Source organism: Paroedura picta, chromosome 3, assembly GCF_049243985.1.
Source record: "Paroedura picta isolate Pp20150507F chromosome 3, Ppicta_v3.0, whole genome shotgun sequence".
Taxonomy (NCBI): domain Eukaryota; kingdom Metazoa; phylum Chordata; class Lepidosauria; order Squamata; family Gekkonidae; genus Paroedura; species Paroedura picta.
Genome location: NC_135371.1, coordinates 122,300,886 through 122,312,677, shown reverse-complemented (window position 1 = coordinate 122,312,677; position 11,792 = coordinate 122,300,886). Strand labels below are relative to the sequence as shown.

The following is an 11,792-nucleotide window of genomic DNA, read 5'->3' as shown; positions in this document are numbered from 1 at the left end:
AGTACGCCAGAAAGCTCTATACAGCCTTGTCCAGAGAGTACAGATCAACACTTGAATATACTCTAATGTATCGGATTCAGCTGTGGTTATGAATTCAGCCGAATGGGATAAGCCAAGCACCACTCAAATTTCTGATGGTCAGAAGGCCAAGCACAAGCTGCAGGAATGCGAATAGTGTGTACAGTGCTTATAGCAGCACACTGCCATCTAGTGGATCTTATGGAGATCTTGGGAGGCAGCTGAAACAAATTGCGGGGCCAAGGCCATCCAGCCTGTGGAGAGGGGAATCAAACTCAGTTCTCCAAATTAGAGGAAGTCTAAACTGGAGAGCCAAATCTTGCCCCTGTGCTGAGAAGCTCCAAGTCCGAATGCCACAGGGATGCTTTCTGCCTCATTAGTAGCAGACTTTTCAGGGTTAGTCAAACTGCGGCCCTCCATCTGTCCATGGACTACAATTCCCATGAACCCCTGCCAGCATTCACTGGCAGGGGCCTATGGGAATTGTAGTTCATGGACAGATGGAGGGCCGCAGTTTGACTACCCCACTTTAACAGTCTGGCTGACACTGTGTGAACTGATCCTTCTCAAGCATCAGGATTAACAAAGGACTCAGCTACATTGTAAAGATAAATAAGCCTGTATGACCCTGTAGATGTAGGAAATCTGATTCTTTTATACAGGACAGTTGATAAGAATCTATAAAAACCAATGGAAGCTAGCAAAACAAATCATATAGACAAAGAACGAGGACCATAGGAGATGTGGTTTGAAACAGGATTTGTTAATTAGCACACAAGACATTCCATATCACTGCCGACAAACAATGCCTGCAGGCCAATCAAAAAATTCCATTACACAACTCTAAAAAAATATATTTCTCTGAAAAACATCTTAATTTGAGGGATTTCACAAATATGTGCAATGCAGAGCAGAGCGATTTACGCGAATACACTGTTTTAGTATCCACTGAAAAGAAAAACCCAGCTTTCCATTATTCAGATATCCAAACACAAATGTAAATGATTGACAGTCCCTCATACTGAAGTTCGTCAGCTACAAACAAAGTATTCTTTTCTACATAAAAGGTCAGCCATCATTAGGCAGCGTTTCGATTCATTTGTCTTTACAACTACAGCATCTCTCTGCTACCTTTCCTTCCTGGAAATTAAGTACAATTCTCCTAAACTCCATTTAGACACACACAAGTCATTCATACACAAACTGAAAGTTTGGGAACAGGATTGCACCCTCCCAAGTAGCAACATCAATCAGCCGAACACGGAGTGTGAACACAGCCCTGCTAGACGTAGGGCCAATCTGCTTAGAATGAGCTCATCAAGCAACCCTTTGCTGACTGTGGCAGCAAAAAGGAGGGATTTTTCAGTGACGTGCTGAAATCCCAGTTCGGGCTGAACTAGTCCATGATGCTCCTGCTTCTTTACATAACTCTCTCAGGCGGACAGTAGTATTCACCGACCCTGAAGTTTAAAACTTCCTTTTGAATTAATTTTTAAAATACAGTTCTGGCCATGACAGTAGCATCTTAGGGCCTATTCTGAGAGAACTCTGGTTTGTTCATTCTAAGCATGATGCAGCATAAAATTATGCTTTATGCACTTCTAAGTGCACATAGTGTGAACTGTATAAATACATGTGGCTCGAACTACACCCTACCCACACACACGAGAGAGGGATGGAGTATCACACAGGCAGAGCAGATGTTTGTATGTCAGACAAAGCATGTGTTCATATAAAACAGTTCTGTGGATTGGATCTAGCCGGCCTTTTCCCTCAGTCTCATCCAATTCCCATCCATACCACATGTCTCATCTCACATGATTATTGCTCATGCAGGTCCCATTATTCCCAGCATAGCCTTTTTGGGTAGTCGAAAAAGATCTTTCATTTCTTTTTCCACTAGAAAAGCTGGTAGAATCCAAGCCCATGGACAAGAGCCAAGCTCATTCCTGAGTTCCACTGTACGTGCTGTGGGCCATGTGTGAACGGCTTCTTAGAATTATTGTGTGTCTATAACAGAAGCAGGAAAGATGCTCCCAGTCATGCAAACAGATATACTATTCCAAATCACAGATCATGACACCTGTTGATTCTCTCCAATGTCTAAGTCAAAGCACACTCCTAAAAGGGATGGTTAACTAGTCTGCATTACCATTTGTCACTTTCTACAGCAAACTGTATCATAAATACGGTATCTACTTTCACTGATAGCCCAAGAAAAGGACTGTTTCCGTTTGTGGCTCAACACACTAAAGCTCCCAGTGCTCCCAATAAGTTTCTAAACAACCTCACAAGGAAGGGTGAGTAGGGGGTGGGGTTAGATCCATTTCTTAGAAAACACACGGAGGGGGGAATCATAGCAGGTCTGACAAGCAGGAGAGTAACAGTCTTTACACAATGTCCATTGTGCAAGTTAGAATATTTGAGTCCTTCCATTTCAACTGTGGACCTGGAAGCCTTACAAAGCCTCCTTTTGATTTCTAGCCCTTTAGCTGAATTTTTCAAATGTTCTTCTCCATCCCATCCATTCATAGCACTAGGACTTTGAGATATAATGCCACAACTATACCAAAGGATATAGTTTCCTTCCACATAGTTTCCTTTATGCTATGGCATAAACAGCCAGTTTCAAGGAATTTTACTGGTGCCACCTGGCCTAAAGACTCCAGCACCTCTACAGATGACAGGAAGGGCTTTCCAAACAAGACCTGTAAGGAACAAGCAGCAACCTGCACTCTATAAGATTATTTAATTACAAAATAATAATAAACATAAGTTGTAAATCTCAAAGAGCCAAGGAAATATCTCCCATCCTCTAGAAGCAACCAAAACAAAAATAGAGCACTTTATGGTCTTCAAGATACAGTCTGCTCTTCTTTGGCCACAGTCTGCAAAAGAAAGCAATGTAGTGTCAGTTCATAAGACCTAAGAAGAGCCCTGCAAGATCAGTCCAATGGGTCACCCAGTCCAGCCACTGTCACCTGCTCACCCAGTTTGTGAAAGTTCTATTGAAACTCTTCACAGGCAGCCTTGGTTTTCACCAACATGAATAATTTTGTGTCACCTGAAAATTTGCCCACGACACTACTCACCTCCAGTTCCAGATAAGTTATAAATAAATTAAATAGTACTGGCCCCAATACCGATCCTTGTGGGACCCTGCTGCTAACTTTCCTCCATCGTAAGAATTGTCTGTTGATTCCTACTTTTTGCTTCCTGTCATTTGACCAGTTTTTAATCCATAACAGAAGCCACCTCTTATCCCATGGGTGCTAAGTTTCGTCAGGAGTCTTTGGTGAAGTACCTTGTAAAAACATTTAAAAGTCCAGGTATACAATGTCTACTGTGCCATTGTTGTCTACATGCTTGTTCACTTTTTCAAAAGGTTGGTGAGGCAGGACTTCCCCTTTGCAGAAGGCCATACTGATTGTCCTCCACATGCCTAATAGCACTGGGCTGAGTAAGTGACTAAGTTTTTGACTACCAAATTGCTGGATCTTTCTTATTGTTATTATTGGTTTGATGAAGGAAGGAAAAAAATATCAGATGCATAAATGCACACATAACACACAGTGATAACAGGAAAAGGGGTTATATAAACCAAACTGGAAGTACCTGCTGCAAGAACTGCCTGCCTAGGTAAGAAGTTGCCAAGCTGGTCAGATTCTTTCTGCTGCCCACTTTGCACCGGATGTAGCCGTAAAGATTAGCTCCTTGTAAAGTAACACCCAGGATCACGACTGCCTATGAAAGACATAAAACAGACCTGAAACCTCACTGCAATCTGCATCCACAGGGACTAATCTAGCCCACCATTTACCAGGCAACCATTGGCTCAACTCACCAACCACTTCACTTTGAAGGAAAACAAAGCGCTGAAAGCAAAGATGACCCACAGCAAAGGACATGAGATCAGACCTAACCAGAAGATTGTGGACTCTGCTTCAGAGGTAACTTTCTTCCTTGGAGCAGATGCCTAAGAATGTAAAGAAATAAAATTGTGGTGAGCTCCCCCTCACTGGCAGTCTTCAAGCAAAGGTTGGATACACACTTTTCTTGGATGCTTTAGGATGCTTAGGGCTGATCCTGCGTTGAGCAGGAGGTTGGACTAGATGGTCTGTATGGCCCCTTCCAACTCTATAATTCTATGCTGTTAGTCATTCAGTTGGCAATCCTATGGATTCAGCTGCCTCCACATTTTTCAATCTCGCACCACTTCTTTTAGTTGTATAATACTCTGGTCAGTGTCCATTTTGATCATGTCTAACCACCGTGTTCTTTGTCAACCTAGTTTCGTTTTACTACTGACCAGTCCTAGCATAATTGTTCTCTCTATTGAGTTGGATCACATGATATGGCCAAAGTGAGTGAGTCAGAATGCTGTCATTTTGCCTTCTAGTGATATATCAAGCTTTATGAGCTCCAGTATCTTCTTGTTTGTGACTTTGTGCAGTATTAAAAGCCCAAGAATTGAACATAATATGATTTCCTACAAGGATCTCATCATTGTGGTTTTCTAAGCAAGGAAGCAAGTCACTAATAATAGGGAGATCTTTACCTTCCTGGCTTCAAACACCCAGTGGCTTTTGCCGTCATCATCAACCTGGTTCCACCAACGGAGGCCAACCATCAGCCTCCCTGTGACGTTCTAGACGGAGAGATGGATATGATGTGAACGTATAGCCATACAGAAGCAACCACACAATTTTCTAAACTGAAACACTAATGTCCAATTACCACATGTCCTCTCCACATATCACCAACAAAGTGAGTTAATGTGGAAAACTATTACACTAGTATCAAAAACAGCTTGGCTATTGTCTTCCCAAAAAGGAAATTTCAGGCACTTGTACAAAAGATCCATCCAGGTATTTTATGGAGTGTATACTGCATGAGAAACCTGGTGCAGATACTCTGACAGCACTGTCAACATGCTCAAGAGAGAGAATACATGCATCTGCAAATATGACCAAATAGACAAAGAAAATTAATAAATGTGTTACTATATTTGAATGTTTCCAGTTCATTCAAAAACAGAGCACCTGTGCCCAAATATGAGATAAATTTCTGCATCATACAACACTTTGAAACCAAAATCCTGTTAAGCTAATAGATATTAAATTTAGAATTATAATAGTTATTTACACAGTTATTTCAATTAAGAGAAAAACTTGAATGTCAGAACTCATAATGTAATAAAAAGATCACGTGTGAGGCAAATTATATAGACGGTGAGTTTTTGGGAGGACAACCTGCGTGTGCACTTTTGAAAACAAGAGAGTCCATTGTTCAAGCTACATCAACCCCTGGAATGCACCGCACTACTCCAGGAAACATAATTCTCAAAGGCAGAGAAATTTTCCAAGTACCAGGAGAAGCTGCAGCCAGATGTGTGGACATAAGTATCTCTGTGCAACGATCATAACCATGAGGAACATCACACAGTCCTGTCATTCAGTCTGCAGTCTTTTCAAAGGACTGATGCTTCTCAACATGAGGAACATGTTTTATCATTCTTACTGTCTTATTAAAGTTTTGTATTCTGACTGTTGCACACTGCCCTGAGCCTGTCTGAAGAAGGTGGTCTATAAATCAAATAAATAATAATATTACATTGCTCAGGATTCCGGGGCATGATCCGAAACTTTCAAACCATGGTGCTCTAATACCAGCCTGCTATAGCTAATATTTATAACAGAGACTGCAGATTATTGCCTAAATTCACGAATGGCAGAAGATAACTAATTACAAATCAGCAGGTTTCATCTATTTCTAGAGAAGCTGAGTAAAGATGCAGTACACATACTCAGAAAGAAATCTTAGTGAAATCGAGATGAAGGGACTGCAAGAGTCACCCCCTCTCTTTATCTTAGTCACTGAACTTAAAAAGTGAATCTCAGCATTTGAACCTGTGTCCCAACAATATATGTTCTTAAGTTCCTCTGTTATTATTTATTAGGTTTATATACTGCCCTCCCTTGACGCTCAGGGTAGCTTACCTAGAACATAGGGGCAAGTACAGTGTAATTCAATAACTTTGAGTAGAACACAATAGTAACAGTGGTATCAGTAACTAGTGATAGCAATTCCAATAATATTTCCATATATGGTGACAGTTAACCTGTTCACTATGATCCCATAAGGCTGGTTGGTTCGGGATTCAGTTCATGGGGAGATTTCTGGGGGCCCAATAGATGTTGTTGGTTCAGTCGACCTCAACCAAATGCCTGTCAAAGGTCCACCGTGTATTGAAGGAATGATTTACCTTCACCGCCCAGAAGTCACATGATAGAAGGAGGATGATGGTCACCACACACGCAATGTAGCTGTTGCTGAACAATTCGCAGAGTAAATAGACAATCACTGCACTGACCCGGAAGAACAAATGGAAAAAGGAGGCTATTGGATGTCTGTGAAAGACATAGGAAGACAGCAACTTAGTTCTTGATTCCCATGTTTACTCATCCAAACAGCTTAAAATAAGGCTACTGCTTCATCATAATTCCGTGCACAGAGGCTCTTCATCAAGACAGCAGTACTCAGGCCAAGTAGAAAAAGAAATTCAGGCTGTAAGACAAATCCTTCTGGCAACATTTCCTTCCCAAGTTAAAACTTTGCTGTACCATGGCACATGCCTCTTTCCTTCTAACACAGTTAAAGCACATAGATGAATCATTCATGTGCTACACAGCCCAAGATGTATCATTTCTCATCACCAAAAGGGCACAGAATGCACACAATTAAGGCATCATCTTCTCCAACAGCACTCGTTGCTATTTCACCAGGAGTGGATCAAAGTCTTGAAGATCACACTGCTTCCATGCTAATCTGCACCTGAAGAAGCCATGCACCAGCCTTCAAGAACAAACTGTTGATTTCCCATGTACCTCACACAGTGTGTACTAAAACAACAGTGAACAGTGATTCTGTGCAAAAGCAGAGGACGCTATTTCAGATCACCAATTTTCACAATGTCTTTTCCATCTAAGCCACATCTACATGTTTTCTCCACTGATCACCTATTCTGCATTTATATGAAGTGGAAATTTATCAGGAAACATTACTTGCAGATTATAGACCAGAAGAATTATCTAGCCTTCACACAGTACCTTAATACTTTAATTTCGATTCATGAAAATTTTATGTGTATGTGTATAATTATTGAAATGTAATTGCATATTTCCTCTTATAGTCTGCAAAACAAGATGTACAAGGCAGTCACTGGCAGTCTTCAAGCAAAGGTTATACACACTTTTCTTGGATGCTTTAGGATGCTTAGGGCTGATCCTGCGTAGAGCAGGGGGTTGGACTAGATGGCCTGTATGGCCCCTTCCAACTCTATGATTCTATGATTCTATGATTCTAAGGTGCCTCCAGACAAATCCTGCATTTCCCTGAAATCATTACACTCCTACAAAAACAATGAAATGATACAAAAAATGCAATTATGAACTTCTTATAGCCTTAAGTAGGCAGCCTGAGGCAACTGAGCTATAGCATACACTTGGCCCTATTATCAATCACTTACTTGATTTTTGATTTCTTGGGTCTCTTGGGTATTTCATCATCAGCATCAAAGAGTGACACATCTTCTGTATCATCATTACTGTCCTGAAAAGGCAAAGGGACAGGGTAATAGAAGACAGGGATTGTTCCTTTGTTTGAAATTTTGCACCACAAAAATCAAATAAATGAAGTTTCAAGAAACCATTAAAACAATCTATAGATTTAAAGAGCCATGATTTTCTCTGTGCTGTAACAATAATCATTAATAATAATAGTAATTATTATATTTTATTTTTATAGCCTGCCCTTCCAAGTAATACACAAATGAATTTGCAAAGGAGACATTAGCCAACTGATTAAAACAGGAGTTAACAATCTTAAACAGCAGATTTAACCAACTACAGTTTTACTTGCAAGAACAGGCTAAATATTAATGAGGCTGAAACTTCAAGGCACAATTGCTTATTTTAAGGCTATTTTTTGATCCTGCTTACAGTTTAAAATATCACATTTCCTTCAATAAGTATTTAACTCACTGGCCAATTAATCAATTAAACTACAATTTCAGAATCTTATACATAAAATGTGATTCATACTTCTGACAACATACTGAAGGTTCCAAAGACTCCTTTTGGTGGAATCTCCCCTCCCCCAGGACCAACTGCTGCTCTTGCTCAGGATTCCACTCCTCCCTTCAGGCCTTCTGTGAAGGAAGCCTCTAACAGCCCCTGACTGAGGGGAGGGATACATTTCTAATACCAATGCAGGGGAGTCTAAGGGCATGCATGTGCATTCCTTCCGGCAGGGGGGGGGACTTTCCCGTTCTGCCTAATCGCTGGCTGACAGGGAGGCCACTGAATAACCCCTTCTCACTTAAAATACTGCTGTGGCCAGTCTCACTGCTCAAGGGCAGATGCAGCCAAGCCATGCATGTCTCTTCTCCACCAATCTCTGAATGTTTGAGGCCTACCACTCAAGTTTGTTGTGCAGCTGAAACTGTTGCAGAGGTTCTTTTGCCTCTTGTTTAATCTGCACAACAAACATATGCAGAAAGCCTCACGTTTTATCTCCACAACAACCTGCATGTGAGGCCTTAAATGTTTCTTCTGCACAACAGCCCTGTCCATCCCCCAAAGCAGCCATTTTCACCTGGGGAACTGATCTTTATCATCTGGAGATGAGCTGTAATTCCAGGAACTCCCCAGGCCCCACCTGGAGGTTGGCTAGCCCTGGGTTGGAAATATTCCTGGAGGTTTGGAGGAGGGCCTTAAAATGGTACAATGCCTCAGAGTTCACCCTCCAAAGTAGCCATTTTTGCCTGCAGAGCAGATCATTATAATCTAGAGATGAGCAGCAATAGTAGAGATGACAGTAGAGGCTTGCAGGCTGAGATTGGTACGGGTGTGTCCTGCCTGGGCTGCTTCAGCCAGCCCTTACCAGTGACTGTTTGTATTTGGGGGCAGAGGCAGACAGACGAGTGAGTCTGGAAAGCACAGGAAGATCTAAATAAAGAATATTTATATACTGAAACTGTAAATGGTAAACAAGTAAATGGCTGGAGAGACATAGGAACTGATGTAATTTTTCTGAAGCTTGGCCTGGTAAATAAAATTCAGTATTTGCCAGGAAGGTCCTACAAAATCAAAAGCATTGGTCTAGAATTTCAAGTGGAGTTAGTTTTACAGGAAAGTAGACAGTGAGACTTTGGGGAGGAACTAGGTGATCCACTTTTATCAAGCAATGACTTAGCCTTGCGGGCAACAGGGACTGCAATTGCCAGCAGTAGGCCTCAGGCATCAGAAGGGTAGAATCAACAGCCAAACAACAGACTGTGCTAGCCAAGGGGTGTCTGTGGCCCCGTGCATTCCTTTTGAAGGGACACATATGAGGGGGGGTGAGCTTTCCCTTCAGCCTAACTGCATGGAGATGAGCTATACTTCCAGGGAATCCTCAGACCCCACCTGGAGGCTGGCTTCCCTAAACCTCAGTGGAGTACAATGCTACAGAGTCACCCCTTCGAAGCAATCATTTGCCTGGGGGGCTAATCGTTATAGTCTGAAGGTGAGCAGCTATTCCACAAGATCTACAGCCCCCACCTGGAGGTTGGCTGTCCCTGGTCTGGAAATATTCCTTGAGGTTTGATGGTGGGGCATCAAAAGGGTATAATGCATCCGCAGCCACCTAACCAGCCACATAGCACCCCCTAATCTATTTCAGGTCAAGAAAACATTGCAGAGTGGAGATAAGGTTGCCAGATTGGTTCATGTGTTGGAATTCCACACTCCCTAGGTGTGCATAAACCTGACTAGGGTCAATACTACTGTGTACAGAGAGACCTCCTCTTAGGGTTGGCAGTTTCTATGTGAGGAACTAAACTCACACCAAACCATGAGCTAGCGCATCCATTGTATTGCAGAACGCAACAGGCTTTACTACTAGCCAATTATAAATTCTTTACAGCAGAAGAGAAACAGCCTTAAATACTTCATTGGCTTTATGAGACATCTTTGTCCCAAAGTCACTCAGACTTCACTTGGTATGGATAAAGAATAAATTTAGTGTTCCCAGTTATATGATGGGTAAAAATCTTAATTATTAGCATCATTACATATCTCAGCAAAAATTTGGGGAAATTTTATTACTAAAACTGGTGGCTGGACTCTGTTCGTTTGAGTATTTAACAATGCCTTATTGCCAAGCAGCCCTCAAAGGTCCCAGATAGAAGTTTTTTGTGTTTCCTGGTCGTTCAAATAATTGTGTCTCATGGCCCACTTTCTATATTTTATGGCACTCCGACTCAGCTCAATTCAAAGGCACCCCGACCCAGCTCATGCCAAATGTCTACCTAATGAATACCAATCACGCACCTGAGAGAAACTCGTCCACAAAAGCTTAATGTAGTGGGGGAGTAGTCTTTGAAGTTCCAGAAGAGCCCTGCTTATTTTGCCTGCTGCAGACACACTAAGCTACTCTTCCAGTCTAGTTCTGTAGAAGCTTTTAAACAACGAGAGCTAAAATGAGTAGAAGCAACCAAGACAAAGGAAGGGCACCAGGGCCAGAGGGAGAAGCGATGACCGGACTCTCCCCTCTGCCGCAACTTCTGCTGCCCTGTTCAAGAGCCGCCGCCGCCGCCTCCCACCACCTTGTTTCTTTCTTTCGCTCTCTCCCTCCCATCCCTTCGAGCTACCGCAACCCGCCGCCCTCCCCAGCATTTGGCTGCACCCTCTGGCCCAGCAACAGGTAGGAAAACATCACCCGCTTCTACCCATCCGTGCCCACCTGCCGCAACATTGCTTCCGCCACGTCACAACACCGTTTACGCTCCTCAGCTGTCTACGTCATCACCAAGCGACAGGCGCGCTGAGTGGGGAAGAGAAACAAACTGGACTTCCGGTCCAATAAATGGAAACGGCTAGCGGCGCCCCTGATTCTCTCGGACTCTCTAGCCTCTAATGGCTTTATGGTACAAACTCCCGTTTCAGGCATTTTGTTTGAGGCCGGAAGTGTGCCGCAGACTGCGACGGGGTGTGCCTCTCCCTCGTTCTCTCTCTGTGCTTTGTGTTGATTGGATGTCCGTTAATTCTGTTCTGAACAGGAAATGTCACAGAAGACAAAGCCAAAATCCGTGGTATTATTGCAATATGCTAAAAAGTCTACGTTCTGAAGTCCATACTCGTCCATGTGTCACTTTTTTGTTTATTTAGGTTTGATGGCTGTTTTTCATAAATTTTTGCAAAATTACAAATTAACGATCCTTCCTCTGCTAGAAGACAAACTGGTGTTATTTTCACTGTTCAGATGGGTGCCATACAAACCAATTATCTGACTCAATGTATCTCCATTTTTTGCAAACAGAATTTGATTGAATAATATGTTGTATATTTACCATTTAAAGTAGGATCTTTTGCTATTATAGTCCAATAGTTAACTTTTCTCTGTATTCTTGCAGTGAGCTAAAAGAATACAGCAAGGAATCATAAGATACTGGAGTAATTCCAGGCAAACCAGAGTTTTAGTCTAACTGATCAATGGCCAGTATTATGGGCAAAAGACCAAAACATCTGGGACAGAAAATATGAATTAAGCTAAAGTAAGTATATCACAGTGAACAAGACCTTCAGAAGACCACTGCCCTAGTCCATCAGTTGTAATTATTCATTTTGTCCTGCATTTTACTGATCACCACCCCCTGCTAACCTGAAGTACACAATTAGGACTGAGCCCTGTGAAATTAACAGGATTTACTTCTAGGCAAGCATGGATAGAAT

The 11,792-nt window shown here is 42.1% G+C and overlaps 1 protein-coding gene across 2 annotated transcripts; it reads right to left on the bottom strand.

Moving 5' to 3' along the window:
• Window positions 1-762: 762 nt before the first annotated feature.
• Window positions 763-10,951, bottom strand: TVP23C (trans-golgi network vesicle protein 23 homolog C). 2 transcript variants are annotated; one of them, XM_077327546.1, is made up of 8 exons: window positions 10,804-10,820; window positions 10,392-10,518; window positions 7,547-7,629; window positions 6,284-6,428; window positions 4,577-4,666; window positions 3,863-3,994; window positions 3,634-3,762; window positions 763-2,906 (listed from the first exon to the last, which is right to left on the bottom strand). In XM_077327546.1, exons 5-8 carry the CDS (start codon window positions 4,646-4,648, stop codon window positions 2,874-2,876), a joined length of 366 nt encoding a protein of 121 aa, XP_077183661.1. In that variant the 5' UTR covers window positions 4,649-4,666; window positions 6,284-6,428; window positions 7,547-7,629; window positions 10,392-10,518; window positions 10,804-10,820; the 3' UTR covers window positions 763-2,873. The 2 variants fall into 2 exon arrangements, with proteins under 2 accessions (XP_077183661.1, XP_077183660.1); XM_077327545.1 differs by lacking the exon at window positions 10,392-10,518 and having other exon boundaries at window positions 10,804-10,951.
• Window positions 10,952-11,792: the final 841 nt, after the last annotated feature.